The sequence below is a fragment of the Convolutriloba macropyga genome, chromosome 14 (genome assembly GCF_964194025.1).
Source record: "Convolutriloba macropyga chromosome 14, txConMacr16.3, whole genome shotgun sequence".
Lineage (NCBI taxonomy): Eukaryota > Metazoa > Xenacoelomorpha > Acoela > Convolutidae > Convolutriloba > Convolutriloba macropyga.
In genome coordinates, this window is record NC_134481.1 from 2,105,789 (window position 1) to 2,133,677 (window position 27,889).

The 27,889-nt window shown below is 33.4% G+C and overlaps 1 protein-coding gene across 1 annotated transcript; it reads left to right on the forward strand.

Moving 5' to 3' along the window:
• Positions 1–27,513, forward strand: LOC142353370 (uncharacterized). The gene is made up of 7 exons (XM_075405603.1): positions 1–19; positions 5,160–5,661; positions 13,388–13,567; positions 14,227–14,359; positions 16,743–17,031; positions 17,409–17,447; positions 27,242–27,513. The coding sequence occupies exons 1-7, from the start codon at positions 1–3 to the stop codon at positions 27,361–27,363; spliced, it is 1,284 nt and encodes a 427-aa protein (XP_075261718.1). The 3' UTR covers positions 27,364–27,513.
• Positions 27,514–27,889: the final 376 nt, after the last annotated feature.

The following is a 27,889-nucleotide window of genomic DNA, read 5'->3' on the forward strand; positions in this document are numbered from 1 at the left end:
ATGTCTTCTAAGAGCAGAAGTTAGTATTCGATGCAATAAGCCCATTGCCTGAATTGATGACAAATTCCAGAGAAAAAGCTCTTTTCTGTTTTTGAAACAAAAATGAAATGTTTTTCGCTTTTAAAAACGGGCATTTTTCACACTATTTTTTTTAAAGCAATCTGAGATTTAACTTAATAAGTAACATGATCTGAAATAAATATTCTCTTTAAACTATTGGTTTAAATTTTAAATAAATTTATTCTCAGATATAAGTGAGAATTTTTTTTAAAAATAATGAAAATTTTTTAAAATCGATTTAGCATTTGAAAAATTTGACTTTTTACTTAAATAGTGAATGGAACTGGTCTATGGAACTGGTTGGGCTGAAATCACCTTCGGCTAATTTGCACTCATTAAAATAAATTGTCTGTCACATAATTTATCTATTCTCATTTTTTGCAGTTCTTTTCCTCTAACCAGAACCTCCGTCTGATTTTTCAATGCTTCAATGTTTGTTGAGAATTTTAGCCGACAGTGAGTTTAGCCCACAAGAAAATTTGAGAATCTTAGCCGGCAGTTTAATTCTGATTAGTCGACAAATCTGATTGCTCAGAATAAATATAATTCGCTCAACAATAATTGATGGGCGGTCGGGTTTTCAGCTTAAATTGGAATATTTAGGTTGTCGGCTAAACTCCCTTTCGGCCAATATGGTGATTGCCGTTTGAACATGCATATAGACTTGGTACAAATATATTTTTCAGAGACGTGAGTTCAGTTTTTTTATAATACATATCGAATGTATTGCGCCTAAAAATAGTTACTAACTCGCTTTAGCATTAAGAATTGCGCATTTAGATGTTTCGGCTCTGCCAAAATAGACGGGGAAAAGTAGACAGAAAAATTGTTTTCCCTTATAATTTCACACAGCCTCCTTTTTCAAAAGTAAATACCACGCAATCATACATAGAGCTCTGCAAAAACGGGGAATTATATGACCCGAAGGTACTTTTTCAAAGGAAAAAAATCTAAGCTTATGTCGTTTCCTTGCCGTGTGATATTTCAGGTGCATTTTGCTGGTTTTTATTGTGGCTTGCTGCTCAACTTTTCCCCCCTCGTTTTCCATCATTTTCCACTCAGTGGATTTTAGTGTCCATGTTGGTCTATTGAGCTTGAAAAAAAGATAGAATGCTAAATTTGGTTAAGAGATCGCGATAAGAAATGCTTGGACTGTTTTATTTTGGTCATGCGAAATGCATGTAGAATGAAGGTTGACATATCTTATTATTATATCGAAGTTGTGATAAGTCGAAAAATTAATTGAAGTTGACACCGAGCGTTTAATGTCCTATTTCAATCAAAAATTGCCAATTGCAATTAAGGCTTAAAGTGTTTCATATCTACTCAAATAACTGAATTGATGAATGAAATCTAATGTACTATTTTTTTCACGGTCCTTGTTTTGAACTCAAAGAACTTGGTGTTAAGTAAATGCTGAAAATAAAAAAAATCGATGAACTTAATCTCACTTTTTTGTGAAAATATAGTTTTCCTTTTTCTGATCTAATTACTGACTCCCGTGGTAAAATAAACATGCAGCATTTCTTAAGGCGTTTTTGACGCGCAATTTTTAGTACCGGTTGGGTGCAATCGCAGAAATGTTTTCCTCTCTGTCGAATTACTTGAGTTTCGCTGAAATGATTTTTTGCAATCGTGTGACATTTTTTTTCTGTTATAGTTGAATCGAATTTGTCAACGCCGTGAAATACAAGTAACGTATTTTAGACTATAAGCAGTATAAACTTGTATTGATTAGATTTGCGGAGGGGATAGATTAGATTAAATGGAGCAGGTATGTTTGTGGGGTGGAATGGTGGGAAAAATAAGCGGAATATCCAATTCTACGTGAACAAATAGAAAGATAGAGTTGAAAAACGGGAAAAAATTCTTTGCGTCATTGTGAATGTGCTCAGCTGCAAAAAGAATGCATTCAATGATGATGCCATTGTATGAAATGTTCTAATACGACTAATTTTATATCTGAAATGATATGGCGCTTTTTTATGTTTCTTTATGTCTCATCTTATTTTTATCACAATGGGTCTTTTTTGCATGCATGTTTATGAATTCAAGGATCATAAAACTGGAATTACATATGAAGTCAAACTGTCTGTTATTTTTATGCAATTAGGTACCAAAAACCATAAAAACTAATAATAGCTCAGTGAATAACATCATGTTGCAACGCATTTTGGTGTCTCTATGCAATTTTGACCTCTTTTCATTGGGTTGACTTTAATAATTCTAACTACAAAGTATAAGCATTGTTGCAATTGAGGGCATAAGGTTTAACTTTATTGAAGCAGCTAATGCTTGGTATTGATTTCAAGATGTTTTTCGTTTATGTTAATGTACTATCGAGAGCTCTTTTGCGTTCTTTTTTTTCATGTTTTGTGACGAAAAAGATTGCCTGTACACGAGAAATTTCCCCTATAACAACTCCAAGAGCAAAACAAGATTGAAATCTTTTTTCCTTTTGCTTAGAACAATTATGAATGATTTCAACAGTTAGAGATGCGACTGCTCTCTAATAGAGCAAGGAGGCTCAGTAAAGCACGTTTGCACATAATGTTCCGACCCCGCTCAACTACGTTTTTATTTAATTGTCTACCAAATGAGGAAGAGATAGAAAATTTTCAAAAATTCATATGTTGTTCAAAAATAATTGGTTCTGTAGAAAAGATATAGGATGTGTTCTTAATGAAACTAAGTAACAAAAAGGGTCGAAGTTAAAAAATCCGTTGATAAGTAAGTTCATATATACCTCAAAAGAAACCAGTGAGGCCTGTAATTATCAAGATTATGTCATGCGACTACAAAAAGCGACTGTTACAGAAAGATTCAAAAGTAGCTCAAGACCAATAAAAACCTCCTTTTCAAATGCCTTGTTCGTTGATTTGTTTCCTGTTTGACCGCTGGACTTTGATGAAATGGATCGCTAAAAAATTGCTGGTTCCTACTTGAATTAAATTAGGCATTTAAGATCGATGAATTTTCTGAAACAATAGAAGGGAACATATCTCAGTTGCTATGCCATTCACCAACGTCATCACAGAATGTTTTTTGTTTTTTTAATATAAAAAGTTTTCTGTTTAGTGAAATAAGGAAGCTTTATTTGTGTATCGTGTTTCAAATCTGTCTTGATTCAAAACAGCAAATAAATTTATACCTCACGGGGGTGCAGGTTTGCCAGTCGACTTTGTTGAGGTTTTGAGAAAGCTGCTGTCGAAGTCTCGGTTTCCTTGTATTTGTTTTAGGATTTGGCTGCTCCATGTTGTCAGCAAACTTTTTTTTGATCACTTCTGCTGTTCAACATAGTCTCTAGATGTAGTAATTTTAAGTATTTCGTATTTGTCAACATTGCCGGGCAATTGATGTTTTGAAGCCAGTGCACCAATTTTCTTGCCATTAAAAAACTAAAATCTCATTTTATCACTCTTAAGAAGTGAATTTACATGGAGTCATACACTTACAATTGTGGGTGAATGAAAGGATAGCATCTGTGTTTATTTCTAATTGAATGCTATAACCTTCTTTTCAAAGAAATTTTTGTTCTAATTTTACTCTTTTTTGCCTTGTCTGTAAAATTATGCTAGCGATTCAAAACAATGTTTTCCGATTTTAATTTAACCGAACAACCTTTTGAGTCACAATGGAGCTAAAAATAAATCGAGCTGCTGGGATGACAAATAATGACAAAACGCATCTTTTCCTACAATTTAGGAAATCATGAATTTTAGGATCTCTTCCGTTTGTGCTCCCAGTTACAGCGTAACTTGTCATTACATAGTAAATCTTTTTGTAAAAAAATGGCACGTGCGTCTGGGGGTGCAAATAATATGCACCCACTGAGCTGGGGGGGGCACAAACGGAAAAGATTCGAATTTCATTTAAAGCATTTACAGATATTTTCTTCAAATGAAGAACGTAACCAAACACAGTTCTTCCAATGAAAGGATATTTAACTATCAAAGAAATTGATTTATTTTCATATATTCCTTATTCACATATTCATTAATCTAACATACATGTATGCACGTGCATATAAAAACAAACGGATCTTTTCCGTTTGAGCCCCCCCCCCCCAGTACGCTATTCGCCCCCCAGTTACAGAGCAGATGCCATTACATGGTAAATCATTATGTAAAAATATGGCACGTGCGTCTGGGGGTGCAAATAATATGTGCCCACTAAGCTGGGGGGGGGGGCACAAACTGAAATGATCCAAACAAACATACACTGCGAGGTAGTGTCTCACCATCACAATGTGGTCTTTTTTAATTTAATCAACACTTGTTGCGATAATAGCAGTTAAATAAACTGCCAGTGTAATAAATTTTAATGCCCGATCGACACTGGAAAACACTTCAGCATTTGACTACGAGTTTATCACACTCTTTTATCGTCACTGTTACAAAGTAAACATTGGTGATAAAAGAGTGGTGATAAACTGGTAGTCTAATGATGGAAACGGTTCGATAAACTTGTAGTCTAAAAAAACAAACATGATCGCAACAGGTGTTGATTAAAAATATTATCACACGGTTGTTATCGCCCTCGAAGTTATCATAACACCTCGGCTTCGCCTCGGAGTTTGATACCTTCTCGGTGGCGATAACAACCGTGTGGTAATATTCAATAACAAACGAATGATGTGAAGAAGTCAGGGCTCTTTCCCGTTATAGCCACCCAGCTTAGTGATCATATAACATATAGCTCCCCCAATCATGGTAATTATACCATAATGGCAGGGCTATAATTTCGTGGGGGGGAGGTATAATAGGAAATACCCAAAGTCACTTTGATAGAGCATCTGCTCTTACCAATGGAAATAATAAACGAAAGAGATGGTTAACTTTTATATGTTTGTTTGAACCCTTAGAATCTTTTCATGTCTTTTTTGTACCTCTAATTTTAAATAAACAATTATATGTTTTTAATAAAAATCAAAAATAATTCAAAAATTTTTGTTTATTATTCATTTATTACACGCACTACCTGCAAGATGTATTTTATATATCATTTCTGGAATTAACGTATTATTTTTTTTTAAAATACATTACGAAATAATAAATGTATATATTTCAAAAATGTACACAAGCATATTATATAAAAAGTATGCATTATTTTAAATGTTTCAGGCTACAAAACCTGTTTCGAGTTTCCCACTGAGAAAATAGAGACAAAAGTTTACCAAGTGTCCGAGTCAGGAGAGCCCATCAGTCTGCCCTGCGACACCTCACAATCTTATGATAATGTCTTCAAGTGGAGTTTCTCAAAACAGGAAAAAGTTGGGTACACTCCCGTGTTCACACCCCCCGATTCCTCCTCCGAAGGATACAAAAAGGTAGGCGAAGGGGCCTCAAGTGCCCTAAGCTTGGGTAAAATAGACAAAACTAGCTCAGGGTTCTACTGCTGTGAGTTGTTCGATAACAGTCCATACAGTACATACGTTTCCAAAGTGTACGCAGTTTTGGCTCTTCCGGACAACTTCAAGCCGACTTTGACAGCCTCACCTGTGGATAAGTTGGTGGACAGTGGAACCAAGATAGACTTGAAGTGTTCGGAACCCACTTCTGGAACCCAGTTGGATCCATCGATCGTTCCCACCATCCAATGGTATGTACAGATGATTACATGACAATTTACCCAATGCCAAAATAGTCTTTTAACGATAGAGTAAAAAGTGGGTATTTTGGCCTGACACCGTAAAGATAGATTGAGAAACAAAAACTAAAACTTTCCCGCCTGGATAACAGCAAAATTCGTGTGCCAAAGTAATTTTCGGCCGAAATGTATCAGCCCAATAAAGTAATTTTCGGCCCAATAAATCAAATCTGTGCTATATGTTACAATTCATAAATAGTTATAAAAATCACAGAAAAATCAAACAGATATAAAAATCGCAGTCTCAAATATGCATAAAAATTACAACAATCAAATAGTTATGAAAAATCAGAGTCTTCAATTTGGGGTTCGTGATGTTCCTTGTTTTTACATATGTTTTAAAGAACTTTTTGTTCGTTTTCTTGAAGTCTGTTCACATCTGGTGAGTACAACACATATCTCCATCAACAAGGCTCAAATTATGTATTAAAGTACAAATTTTTATGGAATTTTGAGTTCCACTTAATTGTCTTGACCTTTTGTTACTCCATCACCGATTTGTTCTGGTTACTGAAAAGTCTCAGCACTCAGCTTATAATTCTTGACTATGACAAGGGTTTTTTGGAATGTTCTTGCATCTTTGTCATTCCACGATTGTAATGAATGAAGCTTATTCGTTTTTGCTGGAAAGTATCATAACACAGAGACTGGTTTTAAAAATTATTTCAAATCTGATGAGTTTTTTTGTGAATTTTTTGTTAACAACCTATTTTGCTGTTTTTTTTACACCTTGCTTTTTCACATTGTTTTTGAGAGGTGGTTTGAGTAGCTTGGTGATACTTTTTTCCAGTTTGTGGAAAGTATCAGAGCTCAGTCACGGATTTTTAATGAACTTCAAGACAAATTTTTTTTCGAAATTTTATTAAATGTCTTTGTTTATTGACCGCATCTCCTGTAGTTTTCTTAATTTTTTCAATTCATAATTATATTTAAATTTTTATGCGTTATCTTAATTTTTTAGGTACAGGTTAGACTGATCTGCTCATTTTTGGAAGAACTGATCATGTCAGTTTCCACTCTATTTTCTTTACTTTTGAAACACTTTTTTCAGAACACTGAGGGTATGTTTAGATCTCATTTCTTTTTTTACTCGACCACTTCATACCATTTATGACAGGTGTTATTTTCTTTTATCATCTATCAAGAAATTTTTTTCTGCTTCAATGTTTTTAAAAGCAATGTCCATTCCTTAAATGAGCTTTTACGTGGACGTTCAGAGCTAGAAGTGTGAAGGCATAGACTTGTTGTTGTTGTTGTTGATGTTGTTGTTGTTGTTGTTGTTGTTGTTGTTGTTGTAGCTTCCACGCTCTCTCCTCATTGATCAAGGCCCAGAAATGCTGCTACCTCTACTGGCTTTAGCCATAGATCAATTGCTTCTAATTCGGTCGGGTTACTCGGGGAGTTGAAAAGGTGAGTGGTGTCGTGGGGCGTACCGTTGCATAGTTCGCATTTGTTTTCGATTTCGTTGTTTATTCTACTATTGAAGCTGTACAGTAGTGTGCTATATCTAGACTTGAGCTGTGCTAGTGTTCTTCTAGTTGATCGGGGGAGTTTAGTCACTGCGCAACTGACCTCTGCGTTTTCGAACCCTAGTGGCCACTGGTCACATTTATAGCTAAACTTAGCTTTCAGTGCGGTTTCTTTGTGTATTGTTACTTTTATTTCTTTGGTGCTTGATATTGTTTTCTGTAGCTTTTCGATATCTTCTCCGAATTTAAATTGCAAGGTTTTTTTGATGGTTCCAGGGCTCTTTGACGGTTTTGATGTAAAGTGATAAGGTCTGTTTACGTTAAATGCGCCAGCTAGGAATTGCGTGCTTATAATTTCTTTGTAATCTCTGACTTTCAATATACTAGCTCCATTATGTAAATGGTATTTGGTTGTCATTTGCACATAACCAGTTGCAATGCGGAGAGCGGAATTTTGCTTTTTTGTGGTCATTCCATCGTGAGGTACTGAGACTCAGTGTCCATACTGATGCTGCATAATTAAGGCCCGATCTGCTAATGGTTTTATGTGAGCATTTTAACGTTTCTTTACTGCATTCCCAATCTGTGCCTCCTAGTAGGCGAAGGCACAGACTCGTAAGCTTCCTCGTGTTGCTATATAGGCAGTTGAAAAGTCGACACAAGTTTTTTCTCTGGTTGGTTTTATTGAGCCTATTCAACGTTCCAGAAATACAAACGGGCAAACTTTTCCAGAACGGGCATTTTTTGCTTTTGCGCTAAAAAATCCAGCCGGTAAATAAATTCTCATTTTTTCGTACAAGGTTTTTGGTAACTGTATACTACTTTGATTTGGAAATTTATAGCGGAAGTGAAAATTCATTATCAATTCAACACAACTGCGGGATGAATTTAACAGAATTTATTTCAAGGTCATGTTTAGCTAACGCAAATTTACGATGAGATACATAAAGCGCATCTTTTTGATTAGACAGACCAATACTTTGAGACTATAGTTTGAGGAAAGTAAGTGCAGGTTAAGACTAGTTTGAGAAATTTGGATTGATCGCCATTACAATTTACCTTTATTGTTCCCTCATATTTTGCTTCATGCTTTGTTTTTGCTGAGACACTTTTTGAAATTGTGACTGCTTCCCAGAGTAACATATGTGCTATCAAATTAATTCTTTCTGCATCTAGAACTACAAAAAGAAATATGTTTTTTGGACAACGTTTTGGCACCAGTTTTGTCATAAATTTTGGGTCAATTCAGCCTGAATTTTGATCAAATTTTTCTCAAATTGGTTTACATTTCAATAATTTTTGATTGCTGGTGGCTTTTTTTTCGGATAGCTGGAGGGTATATAAGGACAAAATTTGTTTTCCCATTCTCTCTAAAGGTCATCATCTAAAATTTAAATACACAAAAATACTTTTTTTGAGAAAATTTTTCGAGACAATTATTCGTTGTATTTGAAGTCAATAGAAATACTTTTTGATTTGAGTCATTTTATTCTTTTTTTTGAAATTCCAAAGATCTTGAGAAATTAGAAGAAGAAAATCACTTGAGGTCTCTCATAATTGTTCTCGAATCTATGAGAAAAACTATTTGAAAAAAATTCGTGCTGACCTTTCAAAAACTGAGAAAATTTAGGTGTCCTAGACTGTCCTGGAGGCAAAATTGAACAGACAGCTGTGCAACCAGTCTAGATTTATGCGCAACAGATCCAAAATGAAGCTGTTGCGCATACATCAGTCTGTTTTACAAAAGAATGTTTTGAGAATTCTCTCTGTTTGATTATGTTGTTTCAGCATTGTTTTTTTTTCAAAATTATTTTGTGTTCGGCCAGTAAGAAACACAACCCCTAATAACAATTTGGTTTATAATCTTTTTGATATTGTTTTGTTGAACAATCCTAAAAATGTAGATAGCCTGTGGAGGTGTTTGATGTCATTTATTTTCGTAAGACTAATTGAGTTTGCATTTTACGCCTTATTTCTTGTTTGTGAATTGAATTGAATTTGAATTTAACCAGAACAGCAATATAAATATGTAAAATATTACATGTTACTGCCTGGCGGGCATCCCAAAGAGACTTATGTCTCATCGAGTGGGTAGCCCAGAAGTATATTGGAGGAGACCTAACGCATGTCAAAAAAAACATATCTATTAAATTTTGATTTTCAAAAATGTAAAGGAAAGTAAAATTTTGTGTCAAAAAATTTAACTGATGGCGATTCATTTTAGCTATATTTTCTGGGATTAGGTTGTTTTCAGCGGCATAATTGTGAGCCAGTCTGAGCTGTCGTTGTAAAGATTTTTTTCCTGTTTCTTTATGATGTCGTTTGCTTGGTAAAATTCCTTTAGTTGTATTCCGAGTTACTCGTCTAGCAAGAAGTTCTTTCTTATAAAGAAATTTATGAACAGATTTGTCTGCCAGTTGCAAAAAAAACTTCTCGAAAAATTTCTGATACATACAGTTCAAATATGTTGAGCAATTTGAATTTGCTCATTATTGATTGAACGGAATCAAATTTCCGTTCAAAAAAAATTGCTCGAAAAATTCTTTTTTTGCAAATTGAAAATTTCGTTCAGGTTTGTTTTAGTTGTACAACCATAAACAATAAGACCATACGTTATCACAGACGTGGCATAGCTTTCATAGAAAAGTAGTAACTGATTTTTTGTAAAGTAGTATCTTGCTTTGTACAAAACTCCGCAAAACTTACTCATCTGTTTCGCTATTTTTTCGACATGAGATTTGTAATTCAGTTTGTGGTCTATAATGATGCTTAAATACGTAATTTTGTTTAAATTTTGTACGTTTTTAACTAGAGAATCTTTGTTCAAGTATTCACGTTTTCCAAAATTCATGAAGCTGCATTTTTTGTCATTAATTGTCAACTTATGCTCTTCAAACCATCTCTTTGTTTCCTTAACTTCATTATAGAAAAAACTAGTGTTCTGCTTTGCAGCAGAGTAAATTGTAGTATCATCTGCAAACAGAGTAATTTTGTTTGACTTACAAACTCCCGGGAGATCATTAATGTATAACAGGAAAAACAGTGGACCCAAGACTGACCCTTGCGGAACGCCATAGTTTAACTTCAATTTTTGTGAGACAGAATTATTGTATTCAACGTACTGGTGGCGATTCTCAAGAAAACTCTTCATTAAGTTCAAAAAATTCCCTCGGAAACCGTACTTTTCGAGTTTTCTAATCATTGTTTTTTGGCATATGGTATCAAATGCTTTTTTTAGATCAATGAAACATGCTATCCCCTTTAAACTTTGGTCTACCGAATTCCTTAAAAACTCAGTAAAAGAGATCAAAGCGTTATTGCACGATTTTCCTTGTTGAAATCCAAATTGATTTTCATTGGTTATTTTAAACTTTTTAGTGAAATGCATCATACTATTAAATAAAATTTTTTCAAACACTTTCGACAACGAGTTTAAGAGACTGATGGGTCGGTAACAACTCGGGTCGGTCTTTGAACCATTTTTGAACAATGGTTTTATTTTCGCCAATTTCCATTCCGAAGGAAAGTAACCAAGGTTAATACATTGATTAAACAATTTTGTAAGTGGATGTGAAATGACTGAGATGGAAATTTTTACGATAATGTTACTAATGCCATCATGACCAGACGATGCTTTGTTTTTCAGTGATATAATAGGAGCTGAGACTTCTTTTTCAATAACTCGTGACATAACAAAGCTATTGATAATTTCCCTGCCAAAACAAATATCAGTTTCATTGAAACTTGAAGCTAAGTTTTTGCCTATGCCAGCAAAATAATCATTGAAAATCTCGGGATTGATGTTCAATTTGACTGATTTTTGTCAGTGCAAAATTCACTGAACGCAGAAAAACGGCTTTTGTTCGTTTTGTCTTTCTTCTTGGTAAGATTATCAAAATAGCTCAGACGTGGATTTTTGATAGCTTTGGTTGCAAGGTTGCGTTGTTGCCGATACTTTTTATGGTTTTCTTCTGAAGGATTTTCCAACCATTTTTTGAAACTATTGTTTTTCTTTTTGATGGTGTTTTTCACTTGATTGGTCATCCATTGAGATTTGCGGTTAAATCTCAAGATTCTTAATGGTGCAAATTTTTCAATACAATCAAGAATAATTTCTGTCAATTCTTTGATCTGTTCTTCTACATTGTTTTGTTTCAAATTCTTTTTTATTTCATGATTTAAGAGAAACAAATTGTTAAAAACTTTTTTACTTTCCACCAATTTATTAAGTTTTCTGTAAAAAAAATTTTGCGACACAATTCTTCTCTGTACTGTTGTTAGCTCTGATCAAAAGAGCATAATGGTCTGAAATATCAGTTCTAACCGTGTTGCAAGTTTAAAACTTATCACTGAAAATATGATCAATACATTTTTCACTGTTTATGGATACGCGAGTTGCAAAATGGTTCTGGAGATTTAAATTGAAAGATTTTAGCAGATTAAAAAATCTGCTATTGTGTGAGCCCATAAAATCAATGTTGAAATCTTCGCCGACAATGTGATCTCCTTTTAGATGATGAACAGTGGTCAAATAATTCTCAAAAAGTTCTAAAAAACTTGAGATTGCAAATGTTGGTGAGCGGTAAATGACAGTTATATTTTGTAGCTCAAGTTTTAAATTAATTGTAATTATTAAGCCTTCAATTTGATCACCGAGATGTTTAACAGTAAAGTCAACATTTTCATCATCAAAAAATGCGCATCTTCCACCTTTTTGGCCGCTTCTATTATGAGTTACTATATTAGAAAAGCCATTGATTTTATAAAGTGAGGTCGGGTCGTTATCTGTTAACCATGTCTCACAGAGTGCAATTACTAATGGTTTGGTTGAGAAACCTTCAATGAAAGCGTTCAACTGGTCATGATGGCATCGCAACGATCTTATATTCAAAAAAAGTAAAAAAGCGTCCTTTACTTTTACATGCTCGTTCTCCTCCATATATACCCCGTTATATGTTTTCATCATCATTATCAAAGCTAGAACAAAAAATTTTTGGGGCAAAAGGGGTTTGTTTTTAACAGTTTCAATCATCACTCATCCCTCGTCATCAACATGAGTATCAGAAATCGTATTGCAATTCATTTCGCTGAATTTTGTTGCTGTTGTCTTTCGATGAACTCAAAGGCCCTTTAACGTAATCCATTACTTTGTCACTGTCATCTGACATCAGGCGAAGTTGTTGAATAATATCATTATCTGATATAAGACTTATTTGTGTTCGTTTTCGTGCTGGTGTAGGCGGTGGTCTGTCCATTGATTTATAATTCCCAGGAAACCTAAATAGCTTTTTTGGGATAAAACGTGGTCTGTTTCATTCATTCATTGCCGAATTTTTTGCTGCACAGATTGCTGAATCAAATTGTGTTTAAAAATAGTAACGAAGACCTCATGAGCTGATAAAGAGAAATGAAATTTGTCAATGACACAAAAATGAGATTTAATAGGTTTATTTCGGTAAAGAAATACCTTTCTGTTGAAAATTTTCAAGAAAAGTTGGGCGAAAATAGAAATTAATTTTGTAATTGTTGGTTACTCATTCGTTTTTGGGGCCTCTGAAAACTCTAATTTGTTTCCATGCTGTTTTTCAACCTTAAGCTAGAAAACATTCGCTAGCTTGCCAAAACAGATTAATTAGAACAAGCGTTTCTGCAGTATCAGTTCAGATATAATAATATTATGCATTGCACGCTTTCAAATGCGAAAGTGGGAACATGATGTGCTACGCATAGAAACATGCGAGCCTTCTTGTTCAGCTTTCGGGTCTTCTCTATTATAGCCCCCCCCCCCCCCCAATCATCCAATCATGGCTAACATACGATAATGGAGGTTATATTGGGAAAGGCGTAATCTTTGTAACAAGTATATCCTTCAATAAAAGAATCCCGCGACAAAAAATCATGAAACAGACCTCAGGCAGAGGTCATATCCACACTTTGTTATGTTCAGACCAAAATGAACGCACGTGGGGGGGGGGGGGGGCTGGAAACACGAATGAACTCAAGAACGTCTGAATATGGGTGTTTTTTGTCTGAGACGGCATGGACATGTTGACTTTTGGTCTGAGACCTCCGCCTGATCCACACAAGCTATAATAAAAAGTGCTAATTGATTAAGAACGAGACATTAAAATTATGATTTGAAAGCTAAACAGAAGCAACTCAGTAACAAGCTTTACTGTAGTGTCTGTTTGTTTGTTTTTTTTCCACAGGACCATTCCAAAAGGACTGCCAGGTGCGAAGGCAGGTTCCACCTCTTACTCGTTCACAGCGAGTGAGAAACTGAATGGGGCAAAGTTCCAGTGCAGTTACAACTACCCATCCACCTCTGGCCAGCAACAGAAACAGTTCCAGTCTGACCAGTACACCCTAGCTGTTCGATTCTCGGCCAAGTTAGATTCGCTTAAATTTCCACTCACCCCCCATTGGGTAATTATTCGGGAATCCTCAACGGAAACGTTTCGCAAGGAGGGTCATGTCGAATCTTTTCCTTTAAGGATTTCCGAATAATCCCCCCACCCCACATTCCGCATCCTCACTTGTGTTATAAAGTTTCCTAAAGTTCATTAAATCGGTTGAATTACTGTCACAAAACCTATAATAAAAACGCACACGCTGAGACACCAATTTTTGGGACAGTTAAGTTTCAACATCTGGCATTGCATATAGGAGAATTTGGTTCTCTGGAACCTGCCACTGGCTTTTGAAAAGTCACACGCGAGTGTTTAAAGTTTTGTCCTGTGGCACGTGACTATGTGCAAAAATGGGGGTACAAAAGATCGGGGAAGGAGGGCTGACTGTTCTGTGCTCGCAAAATTCTAAATACCCTAATCATTAATTAACTTAACATTTATTTATTAAATGAAGGGATATACTCTTTTGCTTCCCCCATCTTAGCGGGCATATATCTTTTACCCCCCCCCCCCGGCGCACTCGCCAATTTTTACATGGTAACGTGCTACATAACAACACTTAATTCGTAATGGGGAGCATATAAACATTGGGGGGGGGCATAATAGATCCAAATGATGTTCATGTGAACGTGTGTTAGATTGGACGAGAGGAGCTCGACTAGTAACAAGGATCCCATAGCAGTAGAAGTGACCGGTCGCACTACCATCGACTGCTCATTCCTGGCCAACCCTCAAATAGAAGAAAACGACCCCACCTTCAAATGGGTCAAGGTAAGCTAAACTCAAAGTTATTTTTTTTGTTTTGCTTTGCAACTGACAGAGCTATGTACTCAATTCCTAACATATCAACTATGTCGATGTCGAATGTAAGTAATCTCAATGTTAATCAGCGATTTTTGTGCCTTTATCAGAATTCGTTTGTTTTTCACCGTGGTCTTGTAAACAGTGTTTTTTAAAAAAATCAAAACTCAATGATGAAGTGATGCTTAGTTTCCGGATAGAAAGTACTGTATTAAATTGAGGTTATAGAAAAGGAGGCTCGGTAATGTGCGTTTGCACAATGCTCCGACCGAACTCATCCTCATTTTTGACTTAATGGTCAGCAAACGAAGAAGAGACAGAAAACTTTCAAAAATTCACATGCTGTTCGAAATAATTGATATGAGATTTTAAAAATACTGTTGAAAACTCACACCACTAAATTATTTAAATAATGCCGCATCAGAGGTCCGATAAGACCTGCCATTAATGTAACTACAAGTCAAGATATACAACAAAGGGACATCAATGGGACCTCCTGTTATTGAAGAGACAGTGTGAAAACACAACAAGGGCCACAAAGAATGACGAGTACCAAAAAAATCAAAATTTTTATTAAAATGCATGGTGTAAAAAACATTAAAGTATCAATTAGAATATAAAACGAATACAGAGATTAATGTATGCTTCAAAACAAAGTGGACTGGATATGTCATTTACAACACTAGAAGGTACAATTTGACAAAAAAAGAAAAGTGTCAATTTTATGAAAAAAATAATTTCAAAGTCATTATAATCATAAACTGGTGGCAGAATAGTTCATTTATACCACCAAAGGAAGCTGATAATAGTTATCATCGTTCAGAATGAGTCTTCCGTTCACAAGAAAAACAAATACCGGCAGATTTTTCTGAAAAATAACGAAATTAAAAAAAAACGGAAAATCAAATATTTCAGAAAATTGTGCGATAAAACAGCATTGGCATCAAAGCCATGAAACCAATCTGTTCACTGAAAAGATTATTTATGTCCAATAAAACCTCCGCTTAACCCCAGTGGGACCTGTCATTATTATTTAGCTTTTCTCTGAAAACTGCATAAATGTTCATTGAGCCTTATTTGAACGTATTTGGGACCTCTCAATTATGGAAACTTGATACGAAGTCGTACTTGTCTGTCATAGAGATAAAAAGTAAAAACTGAGAAAGCTTTGAAGAAGACAGTGCCCCAATACAATTTGAATGGTTCCTGATGGTAGAAATCCACAGGGAAACCAAAAATAGCCGTGTTATCGCTGCTTGTGTATTAGAATCTCATAATTGTTCTTTAATTTAGCGCATTACATAATTTGACAAAAAAGCGTTTTTAGAAAAAATATGCAGATTGGATAAACATCCATTGAAATTAGCTGGCAAAGTTTAATTACAGAACACATTCTTCGGAAGTAGAAAAAAATAGCTCTCACTTGAATATACTAAGTTTTTGTTTGCAGATTTCAGGTGTCTGTTTCCGGTAAAAAGAGGTTTAAAGTAATAACAGAATCGTTTTATTGAGGTTTAAAGTAATAACAGTATCGTTTTCTGTTTTAGCATTGTTCAGCAAAAGTGATTAGTCGTTTGCGCAAAAATTATGTAAAATTTGAACAAAAAAAACGGAAATCAGTTGAATGTTCACAAAATTTTAAATCTGGATAGTTCCTCGAAAAAAATGCACATCGCGAAGAACCCTTCATTTTATTAAATGTTAACTCGGAGAGAGGGTTTCATTGTCACCACTCACTTTTTTTGAAAAGATTTTTGAGAAGAAGTAGAAACTGCGCTGAATATGCAAGTTTTTTTTAAAAAAAATCGGAAAATGAAATTATGAAAATATTTTTACTTAAATATTCTGCGCTGTAGGGGTTTTCTATTGTTACCACTCACAATCTCTGCGATAAGTATATCGATCATTCAAAATTGATTGAACAAAAAACCTAGTTGAGCATAAATAATCCACTATATGTAGAAATGCTCACATGTACGCCAATGAGGTCTCGAGGACATTTTATTACAGATCAGATTTAGTTTTTGTTTTAACTCATACATGACAGGTACATTCAATGATTGCATGTTTGTGCTTTGAAATTTAAGCATTTTTATCATCACATGGTTTTGTCAACTTGAATCTAATAACATTACATTATTTTTTAAAATCAGAATATTTAACGCGTATTTGGTGGAGCGATTTTTTTATACCCAAATTTTTTTGTTTTCTTATGAAAATTGTTTGAGAAAATTATTTTTGTGTCCTAGCTCAAATCGGACTAAACACGAACGACCTTAATCGGACTCATTATTCTAATCACAGCTAAATTTTTGTTACAAAACAAGAGGTTAAAGTATTTGGTTTGTTACAGGTAGCATTGAAACAACCCACCGATGATTCGACATCCGAATCTGAAGGTGCAGAGAAGCCAGTGGCTGACCAGTGCAGTGCCGTCTCAGCCAACGGAATTGTAGGTAAATTGGAGGAGAAAGTGATAGTTGACGGGGAAGACACGGAACTAGTTCCGACTCAGAAGAAATTCACAGATGGGTCAAGTAGGACTACCTTTTCACTCACTATCAAGAACTTCGATTCTAGCACTGATCCGGGTTGTTACACCTGCAAGTTAGGGAGCATTGAAAGGAGCTTCAACGTCATAGGTGAGTTTGTTCGCAAAAATAATAAACAACCGCCAGCAACAGTTACAATTAATCATACCCATTTATACCCATTTATGCTAAACGCGTCACTACCTAAATTTTTTTTTCTATTTTTTCCATTAGTATTTTTCCCTTAATTCTTTACCTTGTCAAAATTTTTGAACCTTCACTGATCACAATAACTTTGTACCCTTTACAGTTAAGCTCTCACGTTATGTCAAATTACGATATTTTATTGAAGTTTTTTTTTTAAATCGATTTGAAATCGAAATTCAAGTTACCTATTCTTGGATAAAAAGTTACCGCAAGATTAGCAAAATGGTACACTTGATTAATGTTTCGTAGCATAAGAAAGAACACTTCGCATGTCTTTTTAGAATTATTTGTGTCTCCTGTGAAAAATAACAATTCTAAAGGTCAGAATATTAATTGCTGCTTAAAACAAACAACTGAATCAATCATTTCATCTTGATCAAATTATGCGCCATTTTTAATTCAGCTGAAATCAGGCTAACCAAACATTGCGCCATATTTTTTTTTTGAAATCATTTCAATAAGTCTTTGTGAATGCATTCAACATAACTGTTTTGCTTTTTGTTTAAATTATTGTAAACTTTTAATTTTTTTTACCACGAATCAAATCAAGTATGAAGATCATGGTGTATTGTGTAACTAATTTTAATTTATAGCAAATAGTTGCAATGAGGGCTTTGTTACAATTTAAAAATTTTTATATTTCAATGAATTTGAATTCTATTGGCGTGCTGAATTTTTTTACGACTCGGTCAGGCGTTATGTTTTCTTTTTTTTTGATAACCGAGCGGGCAAAAAACCGGAAGTTCAGTGAGCGAAAAAAGTTTGAAAAAGTTGTTTTGGTGCATAAGTTCGAAGAGCGGAGAAGAAAGGGAGTGGTTGTTTCGTTCAAACCTTGTTTTGGCTCTACAGAGCAAGAAAGTATGTGTAAAAATTTTCGCTGAGCGAGCGGTTTTTCGAAGCTTTCTCTTGTTTCTATTTTTTATCCTATCTAAAAGGTTGTTCAGACTAAAAGGAAGGTTATTCAGGTTGTTTTGGTAACTTTTTGAAGATTTTCAGCAATTAAAGAGAGTGCTATGCTAATTTGAAGGGTTTTACACTATTTTGCCGTTTTTTAGGCTAATTTATCAATTTTTGGCCCACTGTGATGTTTTATTGCGTTTATTGGAAACTGAATTTAATCTGAATGATCGCATACACTTGCTTTTACGAATCAATTTTTTTGCTGTATGTATAAAGAACTTTTTTTCTTTAAAATTTGATTTAAAAATTTGAGAAAGCTGTAATGTTTTTTTTCCTCAATTTCTTAGTTTTTTTCTCTGTTTTGCCCAATTTTTGGGAGCCTAATATAGCTTAATTTATGTAAAAAGTTATTTCGTACTGTCGATTGCATGAAACAAACTCTTTTTCTTTAATTTACTTTTTGTCAATTTTTTTTAAAATTGACTTATTGTTATTTTCCTTTGCTTTGATGCGTTTTGCCAGTAGTTACAAACTATTTGAAAGGCTAGTTGTTCGGTGGAGACAACTTCTTGTCGTTGTTCCAGCTTTAGTATAAGATATATTTACAGATCTTTATGTTTTTTGTCCAATTGGAGTAGTGAATCAGGGAGTGGACCAAGAAAGCGAGTGGTTTTGCGGCGTGAATTTTTTAATCTAATTTTAAAGTAGAGTGCGAAAACGGTGTTTGAACAAAAATTTGGTTTCTCGATTGCGATTTTTTTTAGCGTGCGGCATTTTGACTTTTGTTTTAACTATTTATGTGTCTTTCTTCAGTGGGTTTTCTTTCTAAATGCTTTCTTTAATCAATCCCTGGCAACTCGTAGGTCTCAGTTTGTTGTTTAGTCAATGAAAATTCTTGAAATTGTAGTTCAGGATTCCTCCTGTCAAGTACTTATCTTTCAAATAATGATTTTTTTACTCAATCATAACCAAAGTCATGTGGACGGTAATGAAGCTGCAGCTTTGCAAATTTCGAATGCCAAAGTGTTTATTTCTTTGGTCCAAATTTATTCATGTTTTTGTGTATTGTTCACCAAAATTAAATATAAATTTCTTTTTCACTGATTCCTGTGGTAAGTAAAGGGCTATTTTCCAATTGGAAAATTAGGTTTTTAATTTGTTTCATCTCGTGCCCACTCAATTTTTGCAATGAACTTACTTTGTTTATTGAGACGTGGCCTTCAAATTCTCTGCAGTAGTATTAAACTTAATATTATTTTTGCTGAAAATTGGTTTGCTGAACATAGATTGGATTATAGATGATACCAACCATTTTGCATAGATTTTTGACTTTTTCTCGGTTGAAATTTCTTATCATTACATTACATTCTCTACTCTATCTACGCTATGATTTCTCTCAATTTTTCCATCAAATTTTAGTGGGCGCTGCAACTTTTTGATGTCCAGTTGTTAGCGTTATACACAGATTTTTTCTCTGATCTCGAATTGTTTTTTCTGATCTGTAACATTAAATATTTGTTTTTGTCTTTTGAATGGTTCTAAAGCATTTTGATTAAGATCTTGAGTCAAATGAATACTAAAGTTCAGTTTGTATTTTCAAAAATAACTTCCCCAATATAATATACCTTGCTGTTTTGCTTCTTTAAAAATCAGAAATGGTGTTTTGTAATGTTGTAGATAGCCATAGTTTGTTAAATTATATATTTTATCGAAATAATTTTTGTGGCCACAGTTCTTTTCTTTCGCATGACATGTAATGTTCTTGAAGTTAACAAAGACATAAGATAATTGGCTTTTATGATCTATAGTTCATACGCGACCGAGAGTGGCCGATCCATATTTTTTAAATTTTTAGTTGGTATAAATATCTATTAATGCGTAATTTAAGCTAGTCAACTCATTGACGCGCTCTATCCGTTATCAGTTTATTACATGAAAACAAAACTACCTAAAAATACTTCGAAGGCATTTCCGCTTCTGAATTGAAACCTTATAGGGAGCCATCTTTGCTCGTCTTTAAAAAACGAGACTGTTCTATCTTTTTCATTTGATTGATTTTCTAGTCGTCCGAATCTAACTTTTCATTATTGCTTTGCAATTTTTAATCATTTTTTATTAGATTTTCTTAGCAGCACCAAGAATTCTTTTCAGAATTAAATGAATAATCTTATAATCTAATAATAGTGCAGTTGGTCTCTTTATACTGATTAAGACTTTTTTCACTATTACAATTTGACTGGCTGTTCTATTAAGCTTCAACTGGTCTAATATTGATTGCGCTGCTTCTAAAACTTTTTACACAGGTCTATTTCCTTCCTACTCCTAGAAATAATTGACAGAAACCTCGTGAAACGAAATATGATACATCTTGCCAAGACATACAAGATCTTGATCTCTTGAGAAAATTTGAGAGTATTTAGCAAGTTATTGATAATTTACGTTTTCATGATACATTTTGGATTATATTGATGCTTTTTTGTTACAAAGCATAGTTTCCTAAAAAAAATCTTACTATTTCTTGCTAAGAATCTTGTCAAGATATTTAAAGATTCATTTCACCGGGCGAATTTATTTTTGCCCCAAAACATTTGAAGTCTTCTAACATTGAAAAATAGCAGATGCGATTATTGTGAAAGCACACACGCATTGTAAGTGTGAAAATTCTTCCGCAAAAATATTTTTTTATTATTTACCTGGGCAATGGAAGGAAATGGTGTTCTGATGTAATATTTAATCATTGCAATCATGACTACCTGTATTTCAAATCAGATCTATTCAGTTTCGACCCCCACCCCCACCCCCACTATTTTTATGCACCCGATTGCAAATTATGTGTTGTTATATAGCACGTTGCTATGTAAAAAATAACCATCTGCCCAGGGGCCGTAAAAGTTGTGCCCACGAAGTTGGGTTGGGGTGGGGGGTGGGGGGGGGTGTTTGGTGGGGGTGGGTAGAATAGATCCTTGAAGTTTAATCTAATCTAGATGTAATGTATCTATCTATCTATGCAGAATAGTGAGTCTTGTTTTAGAGGTATAGTTGCTGTTACTGTTTCAGAAGTCTCAGGTGCGTACTGCAAAAATAAATACAAATAGCTGACAACCAAATAATCAATTATAGTTTTTATTTATTACTATTTCAATGTCACATGTGTACATGTCTGTAACAATTATTCTGTAATACTAAATTACCCCATCAGGTCCCAGACTAAATTGACATCTGGTCACGTGGCTCTAGGTCCAGACCCTGTGTTGACCGTCCTAAATCACTGGAATGCAAAGCAAATCGCCTCATTTTTAAACAGACCTCTCACCAATCTGTTCGGGGTATAAATTACCTCTGATTGGAGGGTCTTATATCTATATCTGAATATCGAGGTATGAATAACTCCCCCCCCCCTCCCCTGAATCTGATTAACTTCTGATCAGACCGATTAAATAATGAGGTTTTCATCTGAAATTGGAAATCCGATTTTGGTTTGTTTTTTTTCGAAATAGACATGACCTGGATGACAGTTTCTCCTGGGACCTTAACTGGGTTTATTATAACTGTAAGATGTTTAAGAGTTAATAATAAACTTCTAAATCAGAAAAAATTGTAATATTATTTAATGTCATAACGGTAGGAGTTTTTTTTATTAGTGATAAAAAATAGATCCGAAAACTAGATTAGTTGTCGATTAATTATAATTATTAGATTATTATCATTTTGCATTGGTAATTAGGACGATTGACAATCAAAGTAGTCTATTCGAGTAAAATTTTAGTTCAATGGGCACGAATTTTTGAGCACTTGTGAAAAAAAGGCGCCTCGAAAACTAAAGGATTTCTTTTTCCGGGATCTTTTCCGTTTGTGCCCCCCCCCCCCAGTATTTTATGCAACCCTCAATTACAGAGCACGTGTCATTACATAGTAAATCAATATATTAACGACGTGCGTGTGGGGGTGCAAATAATATGCGCCAGTACCGACAAAATTGATAAAATAGTCGATTATAAAATGGATTACATATTCGATTATTTGTACCAAAATGATGCTCATTAAAATCAATTTAAGTTGCACTTTTAAACTGCAAAATCGATTTAAAAATCTTGTAATCAATGACCTAAGGGACAAAACGCGGCCACTAAAGTTAATTTAATTTAATTTAAATAGATTTAAGATAGAAAATAAAAATAAAGGATTGATTTAAATTACAGTTTGAGTTCATACATATACCATTTTGGACATACATCAATTTGACGATGTTGACATCAGGATCGAGGTTCCCTGTGAACTGCTCACCTGCTTGCAGTCAAAACGTATCTTTTCAGATTTTCGTTTCTGAAGTGACTGATCCAACATCTCCTCTCATTTTGGAAACTTCACGCCTGTCGATAAACAAAATGACATTCACAACAACCCCATAAACGTCAAGATCAATAAAACACCTGCTATCTATAAGGGAAAAAACAATTTTTTTTGTAAATTAATTTTAATGAAGATGTGATTGTATAACTTGATCAAAAGTTGGACGAGTAGATTGCTCTTTCAAAGTCACCTTACACAATGCAAATTTGGAAAAAAGCCCGCAAAAATGTTTTGAAAATTTTTAAATTTATATTATGCTGTTCTTACGTGGAAATAGATTTTCTCTACAACATGTATTATAAGTGTAAAGAGAGTTTAGATGTGAGGCGACTGTAATTTTTGCACAGCAATACTCGAATCTGAATAGCTAAAATTGGAACGGTTGCAATCAATTTACTTAAAATCATATATTTAAGTCAATTATTATCCAAAGTCCAACATAATCCAATCAGAAAATCCAATTTTGCTTACAAAAACCAATATATTCTATTACTTTGAGCTATTTTTCGGTACGGGCGCTCTCTAAGGTGGGCGGGGGAGGGGGCAGAAACGGAAAAGATAAAGATCCGATTTTTATCTCAAATAAATGTCAAACATTAACTGATTTCTTGTTTAGCTGATGAAATTACCGGGGAGGGGATGGCTCTTGATTTAAAAACATGAGTAAAAAATCTTAGGATTTCTGATGCGGTTTCGCTTCTGTGGAGATAACTCCATTTTCTTTAGAAGTTTTTCATAATTTTTTTAAAATTTACTATAAACTCAACCAAATAAAGAATAATATATAATTCTATCATACCAAAATTTGAACAGTTTTGGAAAATATTAGGAAAATTTGTCTTTTTTCATCAATTTAGGAGTATTCGACTTTTCACACATTTAGGAAAAATTGACTTTTCACTCCTGATTTTTCACGTCGGGAAAATTTAATTTTTTTTCCAGCATCGTTCAGTAGGTTTAAAATAATCTCAGATTTACACATTCATTTTAGTCACATCTTTTTTCAGAAACGCCGTTCCTTGTTTCTTTCAGTTTCGTTTACAAGGACAAGCTTCGTTTTAGAAAATGAAAAATTATCTACAAGTGTGGAAAATCAAATTTGAACTGAAAATAATATCTCTAATTCGAAAAAATTTTAGAGTGGCGTTTCGTTAAGCATATGAAATTTTGACATAGCCTCTTTGAATAATAGATTTACAAGTTAGTTAAAAAGTTTATATGGCACGATAATCAATAAATGTCCCTCGCTTCTAAGTGTTTCAACTGCTCTCTACCCGTTGCTAGTTTGAAATCATAGTCATCAAATTTAGTTTTCCGACTTTAGGAGATGGGGTTAATTAACCGAATATAATATTCTTGGGAACTTTTTGATCAATCAATATAGCCCGCATTCTTTTTTGTGGATCGGGTGTTTATATTTGCAATCAAGTTGTGTTTTACAGTTAAGATTATTCATATATTTCTTTAATTTTTGCTTATCTCGTAGTAATTTTTCAATTCGTGTTAGCGATGGTTTGAAAGCGCAATTTTCAATTGAATTGATCAAAATCAAGCCAAGAGATTATAACCGTCAGTTCATTTTTGAAGATTTTGACGGACCCTATATTCGCTATAATCTTGACAGACTGGACTACAAACAATGTTATACCCGTTGTGTCAGTTTCTTCTAAATTTTAGAAAAACTAGAAAACTTGTTTCTGAAAAATCGATATCTATTAATATTTTATTACTTCTACTGCACATTGAAAACTGTCTGAATCATGAAGCACTTAATTTTAATGTCAAAATTGAACCGAATGTTCTAAAACACTTGTTTCTAATTTCGTGCACTGTCAATTTCACTTGAAATGTTACTTCCAATAATGTAGTTTTTTATGTAAACAATGTTATACAATTTCACAGTTTTGTCGTCGTGTTTTCTGTTGTTAAATTATGATGGGGAGGGGTTGATTAGATCTTATGATTGTGAAACGATTCATTATTAATTATGAAATTCAGACTTTTTCGCGTGATTTCGTTTCTGTAGTTTTTTTTTTGGAAATTAGCTTGATGTTGATTATGTTTCTTTGTTGCAGGTTTTTGTTACAAAAAATTATTGTCCTTGACATCTTTCTATCACTTAGAGAGCCGAGATGCCGCACTCAATGTTAAACAGGTTAGCACTAAGGATAATTGAAGGATGTTTTTTTTTCTACACGAATTATTGCCCCAAAAACTCTAATTGTGAAAAATAAATAAATATCTAAAACTATCATCTTGATTCGTTCCTTCCCCTACTTAATTATGAACATGCTGGAACACGCGTTTCTATACAGTTATGGTTTTTGTCCTTGAGTTGTCTGAGACTATTTGTATTTTTTGAGGTCTTCAAACCAGTTATTTTTTTGTTAATTCTTTTTTTTCTTGTCTTGTGGTGAAAAAAGCAAACTTAATGACTGATTTTTTTTGAAATCACTGAAAATTTTTTCCCTGCCGGTTTTTCAATTCAATGCTTTGCTCAATCTTTAGGTACTAAGTGGTTTTTAAAAATAAAAACAAACAGCGGGAACGTTTTTCGAAAAAATTAATGACTTTAAAATTTAAGTCATCAAAAGAATAACTAAATTTTACCAATACTAATTTTGTAGTAAAGATGCCCTGTTTTCAAAATAATTAATGTATTTGACGATCGGAAAATAAAAAAAACTTTTGGAAAATAAAATCTTTTGGAAAATAAAAAACAGTTACGACCTGCTTTTTCACCATCATCGGGACGTCCCTTAATCACCTGGAATCTTCATGAGTCTATAAGGACAAAAAAAATTGTTCTGGGACCAAAAATTATTCTACCAAAATGCAAAACTAGTTTGTTAGATTAGCGATACTAGGTTGGAATGAACTACCAAGTAAAATTAAAATCAAAAAAGACAAAAGTTTCCCCAAGCAACTTAGAACTTTCTTCTGCTCAGCTTACAAAATGAACCCTTTTTGTGGAAGGTTATTTGTTCAACATGGCGTGACTTTAAATTTGGAAAAATGAATTAGAACTACTGTTTACTGGTTGGGTTGACATTATAAACTTAATTAATTAATTTTTGTATTTTGAGATATGCGACATACTTTGAATTAACTTAAGTTTTCTGTTGTAATATGTAAATAATAAACCAATTTAAATAATTACACTACCGGACTAACATCAATTGTTTACTCGTTGATATGGCTCGGAATTCAGTGTTTTTTAACTATAAAACCAATCAAAATCAATAATAAAATGATCCTGGATAATAATTGTCTCAAAGTTTTGGCAAGGGCTTTTTTCAAGTCAAAGAGCTAACATCATGTTTTTAACTTTTGGAAGTCTTAAAGCTTTTCCTTTAGTTGGGAAGCTAAGCCTTTTATTTGTGACCTTGTAAATTCAGAGACCAATGGGAACGGAAAACAAATAGAAATTTGATTATTGATTTATCTAATTAGTTCAACGAAAAATACGCGGTTTCGCCATCTATTCACTATCGAATAATGCTAATTGAAATGGTGGGTTGGCAGATATTTGGCTCTGATATTTGGACTTGTTGTCGGTTTCTATTTGTTGTTTTCATTCCTAGATTATGTAGGCATTTTCAGTCTCAAAAATATTGATTGAATTCAATTTTGCTTCTGTGACAGAACTTTTTTTTGGTGAAGTACCGAATTCCTCTATAAAGAATGCGAGTTAAAGATGTTTGTTATTTCTGTTTTGATAACTTATGGTTATGATAATTTCTCCGATTTGTCAAATTAGCAGAGCAACCTTTTACTAAATTTTATCTCTATTGAAAAATATCATTGGATTCTTAAAGGCACTGTAATTAAGTGTTAAACAAGCAAAGTGTGAAGATCTCATTGCTGAACAAAGTGTCTAAAAAGCTAAATATAGTTTTTAGAATAAGATTTGATTGTAAGATGCATTAAGTTAATATTTTGTTGTGGGGTGTAACTGATAAATAACTCGGCAGAATTGGGCTGTTTTGTTTTTTTTTCAAGATATTATTTGTAGTTCTGCTTTAGTTAGTGTTGTAATGCGGTTTAGCGGGTACATTTAGTGTACTTTAATTATATACTATGAGGCTATGTAGTTCTTGATGGTGGTGGGCGCATGCTAAATGCTAGTTATTGGTTGATTAATTTTTTTTTAAAAAATGTTTTCTTTGGTGATATTATTGCAAAATTTGGTTATATTCGATGGTTATATTCGGCAATGCCGTTACTGAAATGTGGGAGAAATCTCAGCAATTTTTGGAGGGCAATGGGCTGAGAAAACTTCATTTTCTTAAACAAAATTAATTAAGCTTATGAATATTCAATTACAGAAAAAATATGATTAAATTGGAGGTCGATATGATTAAGTTAAATTAACAGTTTTTACAGGTTATTTTTTCGCTAGCGTATAACGAATAACAGAAAAGTTAACAAACATTTGTTTTTTACCCGTTTTTATGAGAGGTTTTATTGGCAAAATTTTGCATGCCATATGGTTCCCAATATTAATTTGTTGGGGGCGGGGTGGTTGTTTTAGTCTAGTATCTGTATAGACTAAACAAATTTAAAATAAATTTTGTTATAAGTAATCGGTGAATATTTCTGTCTAATATAGCTATTTAGATATAAACTATGATTGTTTCTATGCAAGTTGAAATTTTGTCGTAAATTTTCAATCACAGCTTCTTGTCTTGTCGAAATACAAGTTGTTTCGCTATTTTGTGGTGATTCTTTTTGGCTTGTTGTAATTTGAATCAATTTTTTATGTTTGTCTTTCAATTGACGACAATCTGTTCGTTTTGCTTAAATTATAATTATTTTTTTTCAAGTATTAATTGATGTGAACTTATTTTTCTGCTGTTTTCAGACATTTCGACCTTGAAAGAAGTCGACTCAGCTTATTCGATGGGGGCGTGGTCGATCACTCTCCTTTTGACCTCAACCTTTCTTGTTCACTATTTGTTCAGCGGCAACAACAACTTCAGCTAATGTTTCTTCGCACAGAATTGAGACTTGATTTTAACCAACTTCTTATTGATGAAAAACAGAGTGTATGTGGTAACAAATTGTTGAATAGTTATGATTAAAGATAAATTGAAGCGAACAATTGAAAGTCAAATTTTGTAAAAAAAAAATAACATAAATTTTGTATTTCTGATAAGATCTTACAAATTGTTCAACATTTTTTCATATAATTGATGATTTTATACATTATATTTTTTTTGCAATGACCAATGAAAATTTCACAAAAAAATGCTAGCATACAACAATTATGATCTTATTAGAAATGCAACATTTGGCTATTTTGGTGCAATCAACTTGAAAAAAGTTATAAATTTCAATAATTAATGATTCGTAGTTTTATCATAAAAATAATGTGTTGATTGTTCCTAAAATAGTGTCCATCAAAATGCAGCTCAAAGTCTGTGTACAATCGTGTTAAGATTAGAACAGTTTATTAAAGGTATGATTATTTATAATTAAATAAATATCAATCATTCATAACTTTTTCATT

Bases quoted from the DNA above. Each gene is read 5' to 3' on its own strand.
- LOC142353370 (XM_075405603.1), top strand. The intron at 5,662-13,387 runs GTATGTACAGAT...TTTTTTCCACAG, and splicing joins ATCGTTCCCACCATCCAATG to GACCATTCCAAAAGGACTGC. The intron at 17,448-27,241 runs GTCAGAATATTA...TGCTGTTTTCAG, and splicing joins GAAAAATAACAATTCTAAAG to ACATTTCGACCTTGAAAGAA.